General features: G+C 41.8%; 1 protein-coding gene across 1 annotated transcript; it reads right to left on the bottom strand.

Moving 5' to 3' along the window:
• Nucleotides 1–9461: 9461 nt before the first annotated feature.
• BAMBI (BMP and activin membrane bound inhibitor) lies at nucleotides 9462–15903 on the bottom strand. The gene is made up of 3 exons (XM_006924170.3): nucleotides 15539–15903; nucleotides 11820–12107; nucleotides 9462–11415 (listed from the first exon to the last, which is right to left on the bottom strand). Exons 1-3 carry the CDS (start codon nucleotides 15612–15614, stop codon nucleotides 10997–10999), a joined length of 783 nt encoding a protein of 260 aa, XP_006924232.1. The 5' UTR covers nucleotides 15615–15903; the 3' UTR covers nucleotides 9462–10996.
• Nucleotides 15904–15909: the final 6 nt, after the last annotated feature.

The raw sequence follows: 15909 nt of genomic DNA, 5'->3' as shown, positions 1-15909 counted from the left end.
CCCTAACCAGGACACAGTCTATTAATCTTAACAGTTCATCTAATTATAGAAAATTTTCAAAAACAAAAGACAATTTCATTGTTATATAATATTAGTTTTATGTAAAAGAGAAGTACAAAAGTTAAGGTTATTTTAAGCAACACTGTCTCTAAGGTTTGGAGGGGGTTTTTTACGTTTTTTCTTTTTTTTTTTCTTTTTTTTTTAGTTGAACTCGATGTTTTGTTGTTTCATTTTTATTCAGGATACTCCAAGAAAAGTCAGCACATTTGTTTCAAATTGTACACAACAATGCTGGTACCACTTTCATTAATTATATGGTTCAGATTTTTCTCTCTTCTCTCTCTACCCACCCTAGCCCAAAATCTAAGCCTGAGGTTTGCTGTTAATGTTCTGAATGAGTAGTACATTTATTGGTGGAAAAAAAAGGAAAGATGGCCTTCAGCATATAACTGTTGGGTACACCATTTTCTGTCTTCTTAAAGTAAACTTTATGGTTTAAATATAAATAGTAAAGGAAAAAGGATTCGAAACCTATATTGAAAGAGTAATAGAACTCAAAGTGTAGAAGAAACAAAAATGTGAAAACACATGAGAAAAAGCTCATCTTAATTTCAAAACGGCACTTTAATACCAATTCCTATTCTATGGTGCCTTTCCCAAGGAGATCAGAGGGCCGTACTAGCCCCGCAGAACTCCCACAGCTCACATTAGAAGTACAAGGAAAAACAGCATTATTGTGACTCTCGTTTTACAAATGAAAACGACGAAGCTGGGAGATGGCATGATTTACTACATCTGACCAGTCAGTATAGAATCTTCGAACAAATTGCTTCTTTTTCAAAAACTGAAAACTGACCTCATCAGAGTCATACATCAGAGCTGTGAACGAGAGCCAAAAGAAAGATGTTAGAGGAATAGCTGTTGCCGCGGTAGCTTATATGGATCACCTTCACTCTGCCAGGCCTTGTGCTACAGGCTGCCCGAGGAGCTGACCGGAGCACATGGGAAGGCTCTCCAGTTCCTCTGGAAACCACTGAAGCTGCAGTGCTTTTCCCCACCGACTTGAGGCCAACGCTGTTGTGAGTCACCTTAGCACGGGGTACAAGGCTCCTGCATCGAAATTCCCTGGACCTTCTGGGGGTGCAAATCCCCCCTAGGTGTGGCCAGGGAGGGGCACTCAGCCCCTGAGATAGCCTGTGATGAACCCTGGCCAGGTTAGCATGTAAGTGCCAGGCTGACCAGCTGCCTGCCATGAGCCACCAGTTCAGCCGGAACACCTACAGCTCAACATCTCATCAAACCATGACCTGACCGGCCTTTCCTGGGCCTGTCGGTTCAGAATTGTGCCAAGTTGGAGCATGTGCTCATGGAGAAGCTCTGGCAAGCTCCCTCTCTTGCAGGAGGCAGCACATGGTAAGGTTGGTAAGTGCTCACCCTTCCTCCCAGCTCTGCCAAGATCCCCATCTTGACTTCCTCGAGATGCCTCCCTGCTGGCTACTCCTCCATCTCGCAGTCACGTTAATAGACTGGAATAGACTAGAAATGTCACCTACTCAATTTCATCAGAGAACTACAGAGTGGCTGGTCATAAGTTGTTCTGTCTGCAGCCGGAATGAGGACGGTTTTGTCAGATTTCAGTGAAAACTGTCAGACCCGGGCCTCAGAGGAACGGACATCACCTTCTAGAGTGACAATGAATCAGAGCTCAGGGACCACAGGGCACCAGAAGAATTGCAAGTGTGTTCTCAGTCCTAAGGATGGTGGCCTTTTCCCTCAATCACCATCTTGGCCAGGAGCTCTCCAGCTTGCCTCATACCTGCTAAGTCCATAGGTTCTAATCCTACATTATTAATGAGTACAGAACATTCACCAGGAACTATCAGGTTACACGTGTCTTGGAAGTTCAGTGAGGTGAGTTAAAATCTGACAAGGTCTTGAGCATGTAACCAAGTTTGTATCTAAGCAAGCAAGAGCCCAGCGCTCCAGGCCCAGGATTACTCAATACTGGTCCAGGACCAGACTGCCAGCTCGACATCATGGCACCAAGGTTGACACAGAATGCTTTCCAACAAGCCAAAGTCAAAGTTCTGTGTCCAATCAAGTCACTGGAAGACAAACATGCTGGACAGAAAAGCAAAGCCCAAATACATCATCGAAAGAAAGGACATAAGGGGTCAGAACCAGCCTGAGGCAGGGTCCAGAGAGATGGCCTGAGTGGTGGAGCATCACAGACAGGAAAAGAATCTCAGGTCTGGGGGGAAAAGTGGGAGGATACACCAGCATCAGCAACAAAAACCCATGTCCAAGGGCATCGGAAGAAACAGGGTAAGGGGCGAGACCCAGAATGGGTGGAAAGGCTTAGAGTTGGTCAGCCAATGAGAAAAGTGCTGGAAATGCCTCTGTGTCTCGTTCAGCACATGCCTCCAGGAAGCAGCTGGGGGCTGCTTAAAGATGCTGTGGCGATGTGAGACATAGACAGATTCCTGGGCTTGGGGAAGTCTCGCTGATTTGTCGGTTTCTTACGTAACATGCCCATCAGGCTGACTTAAGGAAGCTTAACAAATGTAGAACCATGTATGTCACAACACTTTTAGTAAGAAACGATAAATGACAATTGGTAGATTTGCGATGGGTACCCTATTATCAATGTTGTCTTGTGATTTTAGTTCCACGGATTTAGAAGCACAGATTCTCATGAGAACAGTCCTCACTCGGTTTATGGATTACAGGTGTGATCTGGAACAAAATTTTAACATGCCTCTTGCCTTCCAGAGGGGATGACCTTCACCAGCCCTTCACCCGGACCCCCGAGCAGCAAGACAGTGGGCAGTGCCAAGGGCAGTGAACTGTGGTTTGGCCCTCTGTCAACTAAGTCAACAGAGCAAACCTACACATTTGACAGGTGTGTATTCATTAACAGGATGTGCAAAAACAGGTATTTGTTGTAAGAGGGAACAGATGACATGCCCTTCTTGATTTTGGAGAGTGTTAACATAAACTGCTCCGTGCTGATGTCAAACACTATCATCGTTACTAATAAGTAATATTTTCCTGCAAGGGATATATGATAGTTCCAATATTTTTACATCAAAATTAAGTACTTTCTTACTGTCTTGAGCAAAATATAAACACGGCAGTTTAATCTGGGCAAATTAAAGACACAAATAAAAAAGATTAAACGTCATTGGATCTTTGAATCTATCCAGTCTGGCTCTCCTCACTTTGTCAAGGAGGCGTGGTGACCCCTGTCCACCCCCGGGCCACCCCTGCGACTCTTCTAAGCATTATGAGGGCTTACGAAGGAATAATACCTAGTAAGAATGGCTAACTTTTACAACTTTGCAAGGAATTGAGCTAAATCTTTATTTGCACTATCTCATTTAATCCTCCCAACGAGACAAAGTGCTGACAATATTATTATCCCCATTGTATCAGTAAGGCAATGGAGGGGCTCGTCAGCCCAAAGTCATGACACTCGTAACAAGCCAAGTCTGACCGAACCAAGGTTCCCTGGGAGGCGGGGACCATACACACCCAGGGCCATTACAAAAGACAAGAAAAACATTAGGATGAGCACTCTGAACAAATGCTTTTGACTAAAGTAGGTTCGTACAAAGACACAGCCTAGTGAGAGGCTCATCAGCAGGCTTCATTTAAGGCCAAGGAGGGAGAGAGTTTTCCCAGAAGAGGTCAGAAGATGAAACCAAAGGAAACGGCTGATTTACTTTTTTCCAGATGAGGTAGGTATTTGTGGGACGGATATTCTGAAGAGAGTTGGTTTTTTCCCTTCCAGTTGTTTGCTGTTTTGGTGGCTCAGCCCCAGCCAGGAGAGCTCAGAGAAACTCCAAAACGCTGTGAGCCAGCAGCTTCCCAGCAGGTCACTTCCATCAGCGTCAGTCCAGGGACCAGCAGAGCACTTCCGCTCCCGGAGTTAATGAAAATGCTGGGGACCCCGCTGGACCTCATTCATTGCTGAGGGCCATGAAAAAGGGCTCCATAAATCTTCTGCCCTTGGAGAAAAGGTCGCGATAAACAAATTGAGCATTTCAAAGCAACCTGTTAGCTGCTCACCCCAATTTGCATACAAATGCCAACAAACAGCCTCCCATTGTTAAACAAGATGGTTTAGGAGGTCGGGTTTTACGTCTGACCACAGTGTTTGTCACAATCCAACCCCTTGAAAGATTTACCTCTTAACCTGCCTCACAATCAAGTGTCAGGCCGGGGAAATGACCCTTGACATTTAGCGATTCCGGATGGACACACAATCCCCCTTCTGACAGCCTCCTAAAGCAGCACCACCTCTGCGCTTTGTCAGCCTGTGAAATCGGTGGCCAGATGCAAAGAATCCCAAAGGAGATGGAGCTTTGAATCAAGCATGATCACTGCTACATCAGGTTTTGCAGAGAGAATACCTTTTTTCTACTTCCAGCGAAGAAGTCTGCCTTTCCAAATGTCTACAGCTGTGGTGCTTTTAAAGAAGTGGGATTTCTCTTTTCCACACTTTATCCATATTTTTAACAAACACTACTGGAAGCAGGTTGACATTAGTTTGAGCCAGGGCTCATAGAAAATAGAAATATATGTATAAAATATATGTATAAAAATATTTCTAAATAAATAAAAGGCATGTGGGAAATTAGAAAAAATATAAGGATTGGAAAGGCATGAGTGATTATCTCCCCCTACAGACACACACACACACACAAACATACACACACATATAGAAAATAGAAATATATGTATAAAATATATGTATAAAAATATTTCTAAATAAATAAAAGGCATGTGGGAAATTAGAAAAAATATAAGGATTGGAAAGGCATGAGTGATTATCTCCCCCTACAGACACACACACACACACAAACATTCACACACATACACACACACACACACACACACACACACACTTTAAAAAACTTACCTTTGGCTCCTTAAAGTTATCTATGCATAAGTAATTTTCTTGATAGCACTGTATAATAACAAAAGGAACACATACAAAACTGTAAACAGATGCATAGGAGGCATTTGCAGTTTTGAAGTAAAAAGCAATCTTCAAATAAAGATGCTAAGTGTTTGGGAGAGAAGGTAATTTATAACTTCTGCTGTGTCCTTGAACGAAAGATGCGGCAAAGTATTTGTTGATTTAATTGTAGAATCTGGTCAGGGTTTCATTTTAAAAGAAAAGAATTTGCCGGAGTTGTTTGGTGTGGCTGGGACAAGCTATTGAAGACGAGAAGCTAAATCAGCCTGCTGAGTCCAGGTTCTTCACCTTTTGGACCAATAAAACTCTCAGTGGCTTGTTCTTACCTCCTTAGAAAAATAATGTTTCATGAAAACTTTGGATATTTTACAACATGAAAATGAAAGTACAACTCTTAAGCTTAATGGGGAATGATGATGTACTTCTTGGTGAGAATTAGTATCCTTAAATTAGCTTGGAGATTGCCCAAAATTTAAAAGGTGGGCTGAGCCATTTGACCTTAGCAATACTTCATTAATTTTCAGACGCATTTGAATTGTTTCTCCGTAGCAACATTCACAAGCAATTTGTTTTCCTTTAGGCCTCTCATACAAAAAAATTATAAATCCGTAAAACAATAGTTTAGGGTAGAGAAACTAAAGAGAGGCCTTTTTGTTTATTCACTGACAATTTGAATTCAGATATCTGATGGCAAGAGGCTTTAATCCAGCCACCAATGACAATACCACCTTTTGAGCTTTATTTACTTAAATTAAAAGGTATTTCTTAATTAAAAAAAAAAGAGAGAGAGAGAGACTTTAAGCTCTCCTTTATCTCAGTCTCTCCTTTGGGTAGATTATGGAAACATTCAAAGGTTATTGATCCTAGCCCCTGTCACCCCACCCCCACTGGGAGTTCACAGTTTAATCCCTAAAGCCAGGTGATAAATACCCCATTTACCAAGGCAACTGTGAATTAAAGTCTATGCTATCAAAATCACCTCCAGTAACTTTAGTAAAAAATGCTTCAAAGTGGACTGGACTTCCAACACTTGAAAAGTAAGAAACTGCTTTTCAAAGTGTGGTGTTTTTCCACTGTCCTCATCAGTTCCCTAGGGAAATTCCAAGGAGAAGAGACCAGGGATAAAGAGCTTTCTGTATTTCTCTTGGTTTTAACTGCTAAAACAATTTTTGTTCCATTAGGTTTGTAATGTGAGATCTTTCAGAGTGAATTTACACAACAGCCTCTGACTTTATTAATTCGTCACAAGTAACTTAGTCCTCACATGTCTAAAAACAAATTGCTGACTTCTCACAAATTCCATCATCTACTTACACACTGCCTTGAAAATTGTTAACTGTAAAATTATTCCAGGATGACAAAGACCATTGAGCTAGCATGGTATATATGTATACGTGTGGCATGCAATAATTACTCACTCATCTTTCCAGGGTTCTACTCAGGTTTAGTCCTACATCAATTTAATCTACAAGATTTAGGAAGCTAAACACAATTTGAAATAGCCCCTGAGAGGCCATCTGGCCACTAGCCACCAGATAGAATGAATCCCTGAAAAGTCTTGAGGAATGACAAATGCCTCGAGGTATTATCTAACTGCTTACCCAAAGTTATCTCCAAAGATGGCTCGCCAATGCCTTTCCGGTTACTGTTTTTTGTATTCAGAGAATGGGGAAAGTTTGTAGAAATATGGCTGGTAGGCCTCCCTTAGTAATAACTACTTTGAAACTCCCCAAAGCAGATCCATTGGAAAATTGCTGCCTTGATACAAGAATTATACCCCTATCTGGTTAAACTCAGCTTGCCACCTTCCCAATTCTATTTCCGAATTTATGGGATGGCAGACAAGGGCACGTGAATTTCACCACTGCGCTGCAGAATGGTGTAGCGTTAGCAAATTAGCAAGGATGTGTTTAGAGTCTAAAACTATACCCCAAATAAAGAGGTGTAGAAATTTGAAAGAGCATTTAATTTCATTATTTCACTGGCTCACAAATTCTCAGATCAGCAATCTGCCTTTTTAAGTCAGCAGAATGAGTGTGAGTGACAGAATGAATTGGGTAGAGGGAAGGGGAATGAGTTGGTTTCTGGAGCGGTAATTTTTTTCCATTACAACTGTGATCCACAGAGTAACTAACTAACTTAACTTTGTCCAGGGAAATTAAATGGATTTTTCATTAGCTAACCCCCTCTCCAGCAAAACTCACAGTCTCCAAAACCATAGTACTTGTTTGGCATGCATCAATCAGACACAAACTATTCAAGCAGGTTTGAAACATTATCTGTCACTTAAATTGGCTTTTGGTTTTCTCAATAGAATAACCATCCAGAGCAGCTGAAACTCTTGAGAGAACTTCAATATGCCAAAAAACAAAAAACAAACCAAAAACAAAAACAAAAAGGTATATAAAATTAAAATGTTCTTATCAGTAGCCATGTGGATTATTCCAAAAGGAAATAATTACAAACCAACATAATTGGTAGATATGAGGCTAAATGCAGTAAAAAGAAAATAAAAATACAAAATACGGTCTGCAGGTGACTGAAGGGCCTGCAAATCTTAAATATACAAAGATCTGAAATATGAAAAAGTAAAAATATCCACTGCGTAAGTGACAGGCATTAAGTTCTTAAATTTTGAGGCATGTTAGGCCACTCCACTTTACCCAAGACTCTTGTGTATATTAATAGAAATGGCTACTATATCTCCTCCAATAATCTCATAAAGTATTATCCTTGCCCCCATTTTATAGGTAACAAAACTGAGTTTCAAAGAGCTTGTCACTTGTCCAAGTTCACATAGCTTGTAGGGACAAAGGCAGCATCTGAACCCAGGCTGAGTCTTCGAAGTGACCTTGACCGCTACTCTGTATGAGTTCAGCCTCATACTGTGTAACTTTTGGAGGTTTAAAGTTATTTAGGATGAGACAGAGAAGAGGACCAATTAGAGATAAGGAAAAAAAGCCATCCAGCCCCTAAAAGGCTAGTCCCAGACTCATGATACTAGATCCCACTGCTTTCAAGCTTTTAGCCTATAATCAACCCATATTGAAACCAGATTTACGAGCTCTTCAGAGGAGAGCTTTGTGATTTTCTAAAGCAGACATGTTTGGTATTTTAGAAGGTTGAACCCCCTATGGTGCAGTGTTTTTAATAAAATCAGTTCAGCAGAAATTAGAGACACACCAGTCAATTTCTAGGAAGCCTCTGAGCCATTCAAAATAAGGGGGGAAATATCATAAAAGACAGAACCATGTATAGATCAATTTTTTTCAAAAGAGGTAGAATGTAAGGGGCGTAGATACAGAAATGTGGCAAATTTGGTCCCATTTGTCTCTGGTTTGGGCAAATTTCCACTTAGAAGGGAAAATTACTTTGGGGCGGGGGAAGCTTTATGTCTTGTAGTAAACAAGAGCTGTTCCTGGTTAACCAGGACTTGCACTGACACCTGAAAGTAACAGTAAACATCACTATGAGGGAAAAACAAGTAAATCAGTCATTACCATTCTTACATCACTGAATCAGGTAAGTAGTTATTTCATGAAAGGTCCTTTATCTCTGCTCTTGGCAACTTCCACACTCTCATAGGAAAGCTAAAGAATCCATATTTAGTTCTTCGTAAAAATCAAAGTAGAGAAGCACGCAATATTTTCATTGAAAGGCCAAGTTATGCGTAGATCTGACTTTAAGACTTGTGGCAAGGACATGTGCAAACACTAAATGAATAAGAGGATATTAAAAGAGGATTTATTAGCAAAAGAGTCAAGCCAGTCTATTAAGTGGCTCGAACTTGAGCCCCAGAACTCAGTTTGACAGAGAAAGCATGGGCGTAGTGCCCCCATCCCATCAACAGGGAGATGTAAACAGCCTTATGAATTTACAGTGGGAAGAACAAGATGCAGGTCAGCAAAACACAGAACCAAGTGGACACTTTGCATTCATCTTCCATCAAATTTCTATGATTTTAGCTCTAGCCTGGATCCAGGCCTATCCTGGAGCATGGGGTTTACTGATTTCAAAGTGCTTCAAAGCATGTGAATTTATATTTTTCATTGCTTTATTTCCTAATAAATTGCTAAGTTCTTAGTTAACTGGTACTTGAAAGAAATGAGGTGAATAGAGAATGACAGCAGGGCAAGCAGAAAATTAACCATACAGAACTGATACAAAGGCTGGCTATTTAAAGAATAACTGAGCTTGCATGATGCTGTACATGAAAAGGTGTAAGAAACAAGAAGTCTTTCGATCCTAAATGGCAAAACTACCCTATCTGATTTAGAGCTAGAAAGCAGAGGGGAGGAGTGGAAATTTCACCAACGGCATTTTAATCAATTCTCTTCTCTAGATAGGTTTGGATAGTGAGGTACAACAATCCTTTAGCTCCATCAAAAACTAACACGCATAAAACTTAACACCTTATATAAATTGTAAGTCATGCATGCACGAACTGTCAATCTCAAAAAGCACAAAACAAATGCTGTCATTTATTAAAATGTGTATTTATTCCATAGCCTAATTTGTTTGGGGCAGTGGCCTTTTGATTATTAAATAATCTAGGTATTCATTTTCAAACTAGTCCTTTCAATTCCATTTCTTCCATGAATTGGGCTACTGCATCTAAGGGATCCAAATTATTCTTATAAAAAATTGCAGAAAATCTTTTTTTCAAAATCCTTTAACACTCATAAAAGAAAACTTCATACTCATATATGCAGGCTAGAGGTTAATTTTTAAGCTAAAGTTTCAAATATACAAAAGAATGAAGGGAAAAAACCCTATATGACAAATTATTGTCATATTTAAGATAATAAAAGACCCATTCTGGAGGGAAAAGTACACAAATGTGGCATGGGTTTAAATTCAGGCTGGGCAGAGTTGCAGACAAGGTTTTACAGGAATGGGAACGGGTTAGTGGCTAAAGTCAATGTTCTATTTGGTTATGTTAATAAAAGGATCATTTGGGGGAGGTAAACTAGTAGCATTGTGTTATTTAAATCTGTTAATATATAATGTTCACAATTATAAACCTTCTAAAAATTGAGAAGTAAAAAGTAAAATATAATGTTAATAGAACACTGTGTTGAAGGAAGTTGTGAAAACTGGGAGCATGGTACAGTAAAGTGTAGCTAACTTGGTTTGAGACAGAGTAAATAGTAGAAGACAGTGACTAACTTTAACAACAAAAAAAAGTTTCGTTTAGTAGGGGTTTTTTTACTGGTTGGAGGTAGACACATTTAAAAAAGTATTCCAGAGCAACTGGATCAAATTGATAAATAACAGTACTTTTGTTAAGGCAACTTCAGAAACTGATCGATATCTGACCTGGTATAAATACGCTTAAGATTTCTCTTAGATGAAAGCTAAAAACCAAAATGGTCCGAACAAAAAATGTGGGTAAGACACTGAAGGATGGGCAGTACATTTAGAAATTCTACATGCTGTAAAAAAATTATACATGAGCATGTAAGAATAAACAAGATCTTGGTCTTGTTTTTTTAAAAAAAAAAAAAAAAAGAAAGAAAAGAAAAAATCAGGCCAAAACCTATAGTTAGATCCTACTATGAGCAACAGATCTTCATGTGTATAATTAACATGTAGTTTCTTACTTCCCACTTAGTTTTTAATTTATGACAAGACACTGCTAAATTTCAGACAAAATATATATATATATTTAAATCTTTACAATAAATCAAGATGTAGGAGCTTACATAGAGCACATTTTGGTTTATTTAGGTACTCATTCCAGCTCCCTCAGATGCAAATCACCCTGGTAACAGTGTGTGTACATAGTCTTCTCTTTGCTTTTTATAATTTCAAAGCAAATAATACATTTGACTGTATGTAAGTCTGTGCAAATAATCCTTCAGAAGAAACATCCAAGATTCTGTTTGCAGAGGTCATTTTGTCTCTCAAAGATGATCACATGAGTTTGTTTTTCTTCAGATAAAGTGCTCCTGTCCAGCAGAACTCAAAGGCCTTCAAGCATCCAAGAAGCTCGGTTCAGATAAGACGAGGTCATACGAATTCCAGCTTCCCGTGCCCACTATACATGCCCCAGTGAACAAGCGAGAGGATCTTGTCGTTGCTGAGGTCTGCTTGTCTCATTTTGTCACAGGTCAGACAGCAGTTCTCATGCCCACTCACTGGCACCATGCATTCCAAGTCCAATTTTGCAACCTGCCCCTTTTTGGAATGGTGTCCGTGAAAGCTGTAGTGCAAACGGGAGAGCATCTGCTGCCGCTGGTCCTGCAGTCTCTTGTTTTCACTTCGAAGCATCCTCAAGGCCAACATAATAAGCAACACTAAAATCAGCCCTCCGGCGATGGGAACGGCAATCACGGCGGCCCGGAACCACAACTCTTTGGAAGAAGTCAGCTCCTGCACTTTGGTGATGAGGTTTCTGCTACTGTCGTGCTGATACCGGTTCCCTTGTCCTAAAGGAGCAGGAGCAAAATGATCAATCTATGCTAAGCCCTCCTACGGACATTCGTGATTACCTCCCCATTTTAAACAAGGCACCCCATTAAAAAGCTTACACTTAAGAAAATAAATGTTGCAAAAAAGCTTACAAAAACGTTTGTTTACTGACCGTCATTACTAAGTAGTAATGGTCATTTAATATTTTCTAAATGTTGAAAAACCAGGCAAAACCTATTACACAGACAGATATCTAATGCTCAGGCAGACGTAAAAGCTACTCAATAGAGATGCATCTTCGCATCCAGCCTGGTGTCTCTAATTACATTAACAACAAAATCAATAGCAGACATACAAAGTCACGTCTGTCACTAGCCTATAGATCAGGCAAGCATTTGGGTTAGAAAGGGCTTCCACCTACCTGAGGCCTCCCCCTTGGGAAGAGAGAGTACATCATGCAGCCCTCTGTAATTGCACATATCTTCATGACAGCATTCCAAAGTGGGCATGGTGGTGCCAGAGTGGTTTTGTGCCTGTTTGGCTTGGCAGATGTCTGCTGTGCTTGCCAGAGAGTCCAGGCAGCCATGGGTGAGTGGAGAATTTGTGTTCTGAGGATCCAGAAGTCTAGAGAAGCAAGCGCTCAGCTCAGATTTACACATATAGCCAGTTGCTACGCAGTGGGCAGCGTCACAGTAGCATCTGATTTCACCTGAAAACAATGAGAAATTGCGTCAAACTACTTCAGAGACCAGATAAAGCATCTGCTTAAGCAATCCCTAAACCCCAAGCTCAAAGGCACTAACTTTTAGAACACTCGGCTGAACAGCAGGCCATGTAGACTGGAAAAGCCCTTTGTGCAAATCAGTGTTGAAATGTCAATCCAGTTAAATATAATTTTAGAAATGTATTAATCCTAATAGCAGAGAATCAAAGTTCGATTTAGGTTTCTGATAAATTAGTGCGTAATTAAAAATAATATTTTTATTTTCGAAAGAAAATAATAATCACAATAATTTCTCCTACCATAAGGCAAATTACGTTATTTATTCAGTTTAATCCTATATGACCATACAACATAAAAATGCTCGGCTTTTTGATTTTGTCAGTATAAATATTTGATCGGAACTACTGAATTGTTTACTACCTCGAAGGGCTGTGCCAAGATTTAAGAGCTTTAGCTAACACCTTATAAAGTTATTAACTAGAAACACAACAATCTAGAAATTGCTCCAGTCAGGAGGTTTTAAAACTATGAAACTGGGCAGCTATTTGCAACCTCTCTAGAAAAGGCAAACTTTGCCTATAAAGATCTTTTCATGCAGAGGAGCTTTTAGTCAGTATATTGTAAAACAGGAACTAGGCAGTTTACAATTAGTGGTTTGCTTGCCAAAGTCAATTTCTTTCAGCCCAAATGGAAAGTCATAAAACTGGGGGCGGAGGGGAGGGTGTAAAACTGCAAGGCTAACTCCTCCGTCCCCCTGACTCCCCAGTTTTACATGTAATTCAACATGGGATCTAAAAGGGGAAACGCTGAAACTGAAAATCCTCTGCTGGTTGAATGAAAAATCCTTAAGGAAACCTCAAATTTTTCTACAGGAAGTGATTAAAAGTTTCCTTTATAAAACTTATTTTGTGAGTTGCACGTCACTGTTAACATTTTGCGGCAATGCAAGATCTGAGGCTTTTAACATCAATTTTTCGTTAAATAATCTGGGTCTCGGAGTAATCGCTAATATGATATCTGACCCGGTGGACTCCGGTCATTGTCACATGGCACAGCTAAAGCTAACGTTAAGTTGAACTAATGCACACACTTCTTCCCAGCTTCCCAGCCTGAAGTTCTGTCTAGTGAACTGAGACCTCCGCTCTGAAATTGAATACCTCTTCCCACCCTCACCTTTCTTCCTCCACCTCCTCTACATGAATGCCTGAGTAAGGTGCCTCATTTAATTATCTGTCCAAATTCCAAGCCACTGTATGGTATGCTCAGTTTTCACCAGAGGCTGCTAATGCTTGGGTTCTAAAAAGACCAGCCAACAAAACACAGGTCTTTGGCAGCCCTGAGTGTAACTGTCCAAGCTGGAGGTCTCACTCCTATCCTAAATCTGCGCTCCCTGTCCTAGGTCTGGGCCCAAGTCTCTTCTCCAATGAGACCTTCAAGTTAGGACCCTGCTTTGCAGAGGTTTTCTTCTCTTCAGTTTATTTGATTTTTCACATAAAGCTCACCAGTCTCATGTGATGACTACATGTCCCTAGTCTGACAAATTCCATATATAGAGTAGAATAAAAACAGATTAAGTCAACTTTGATCTGGTTCACCTCAGACCTAGTGCAGAAAAAGAAAACTGAATACAAGTAAAATGCTGCTTAAATGTTTATGAGAGCCTATTTAACATACTATATTTTCAATGACCTAAAATAGTCTAATAAAATTTTGACAGGTAACTAGGAAAGTTCTAACAACTTTTTTTTTTTAATTGGAGCCACATTTGAGCAAGTTGAATGAACTTCTGTATTACTGTATTAAAACTATATTCCTGTCGTTTCATAAAGTTTCTTCCTGTGGCATGCAAAAGGCCAGAAAGGGGACTGGTATTTTGAAACAGTGAACAATGCTCTTCTGTTTTCCCCCCTTTCTTGTTACTGTATGTAGTGATTAAACAAAAATGTCTGCTTTAGTCAAGATGGCTACAGGAGAGACTGCTGGCTTCTTTTAAAGCTTTTGAAGTCCGCAGCAGGCAGAAATCTCTGATCCCCTAATTATATCATTATCAGGCACATAGTTTCGGTATCTGTGACTTCATGTCAGCCTCAGTCCCTCCCAGTTCTGCTAGCCTTTGATAGGGCCAGGACGCTCCCCTCTGCAGGCTGCGAGGGCTGTTATTTAGGGTTAATTACACCCTTCCTTCCAAAATAAATAAATACTGTAGCACATCATCCTTGCTGGGCTAGCTTATCCTTTAACCTCATGCCTGATACATGGCAATTAGAGAAAAGTGGGGGGTGCAAAAGCTAAATAACGCTTCCTATCTTAAAAAAATTTCTGTTCACTGAACAGTAGGTAGAGTTCATGGCAGGGTAGGTGGAGGAACCTTGAAATCTAGAGGGAGTTTGGGTTATTTCAACATAAAAGGCGAAAGCCTGCACGCGGGGGAAAAAAGAAACTGACCACTGCCTTTTTTTTTCTTGAGTGTTTGTAAAATACGAGGTGAGTGGGAAATGAGACCGCTGACAGCGCCTACTCCTCCCGGCCACTGTGAAGCAACACAGCACATACTCATGCACAATGAACACAGACCCGGGACACCTACACACTCAGGGAGGCACACACATTCACTAGCTCATAAAGACACTCAGAGACACACAAAGAAACTCAAGGACAGAAGCACATTCAAATACAGAGACAGACGAATACAGAGATATACTCTAACACAGACACAAAAGAGACACCGGCAGAGACACATTCAAATTCACAGACACATTTAAATACACTGATATACTCAAAATATAGAGATAGATTCAAAAACAGAGACACTCACAACAGAGAAACACATTCACAGAGGCACACTCAAATTCAGACACACTCAAACACAGAGACACAACAGAGGCAAGTCGGACAGAGACACTCGGGCACCGAAAGATACTCAAATAGAGATGTACTCACAGACAGCGGTACACAGATATACGGATGGACACACGGACGGACGGAAACACACACACTCAGGAGCTGCGCAGCTGGGGGAAGGGGTCTGCGGTTCCTCCGGGACGCCCCCGCCCTGCGGTGGGGAGGGAGGCGCGGTCCGAGCCCGCACTACAACCCTGATCCCCGGCCGCCAACTTTCAGAAGTTCACTACAGACAGACTTACACAAACATTTTGACAACCACTTGCCCTGAGGTCTGACGCCACCTACACGCGCCGGGCCCTGGACACCCGAGGGGGCGGCCGCGAAGCCACCGCCGCGACTTCTAAGAACAGGCAACTTGTCGCGACCTGCGGGCTCCAGCGCGGGAGGAAGCCTCGCCCGCCGCCAACAAAGCCTTGGCAGTTGGCTTCAAAGGCCCGAGGCGGCGGCCGCCCCGGGACCCCGTGCTCCCCTCCGCAGGGAGCCCGCGCCCAGGCTGACCGGTGGGCACCCACCTTTGGTGAGCAGCACGGCCATGGCGCAGAGTTCGAGCTGCAGCCAGATGAAGATGTAGCTGGAATGGCGATCCATTGACGCCCCCCACGGCCGCGGCGCCCCCGCCGGACCCGGAGCCGCGGCGCAGCTGCAGCCTACGACTCTCGGAGCGCGCCGTGCATGGGTGCTGCCCGGGGCGGCGGGCGCCGTCAGCGACGGGGCGAGTGGCCCGGACGCGGCCGGAGCATGGAGTGCGGCTGCAGGGCGCGCCGAGAGGCCGAGAGGACCTGCGCTCACTGCCTGCGTGCACCAGCTCCTTCGCTGCGCGGCACGCCGCAGTCCTGGGTGGGCTCTCGGTTTCACTCCTCTTCGGTCGGCCACTCTGCGAAGG

Source organism: Pteropus alecto, unplaced genomic scaffold (genome assembly GCF_000325575.1).
Source record: "Pteropus alecto unplaced genomic scaffold, ASM32557v1 scaffold269, whole genome shotgun sequence".
Classification (NCBI taxonomy): domain Eukaryota; kingdom Metazoa; phylum Chordata; class Mammalia; order Chiroptera; family Pteropodidae; genus Pteropus; species Pteropus alecto.
Note: the sequence above shows the minus strand (reverse complement) of the source record. Positions and strands in the feature narration are given on the sequence as shown.

What these genes read in the sequence shown, in the direction of transcription:
- BAMBI (XM_006924170.3), bottom strand. Translation starts at nt 15,614, where the DNA reads ATGGATCGCCATTCCAGCTACATCTTCATCTGGCTGCAGCTCGAACTC. An exon ending in GGCCGTGCTGCTCACCAAAG is followed by an intron (nt 12,108 to 15,538) that starts GTGGGTGCCCAC and finishes CATTGTTTTCAG; the next exon opens with GTGAAATCAGATGCTACTGT. An exon ending in TCCCAAGGGGGAGGCCTCAG is followed by an intron (nt 11,416 to 11,819) that starts GTAGGTGGAAGC and finishes CTGCTCCTTTAG; the next exon opens with GACAAGGGAACCGGTATCAG.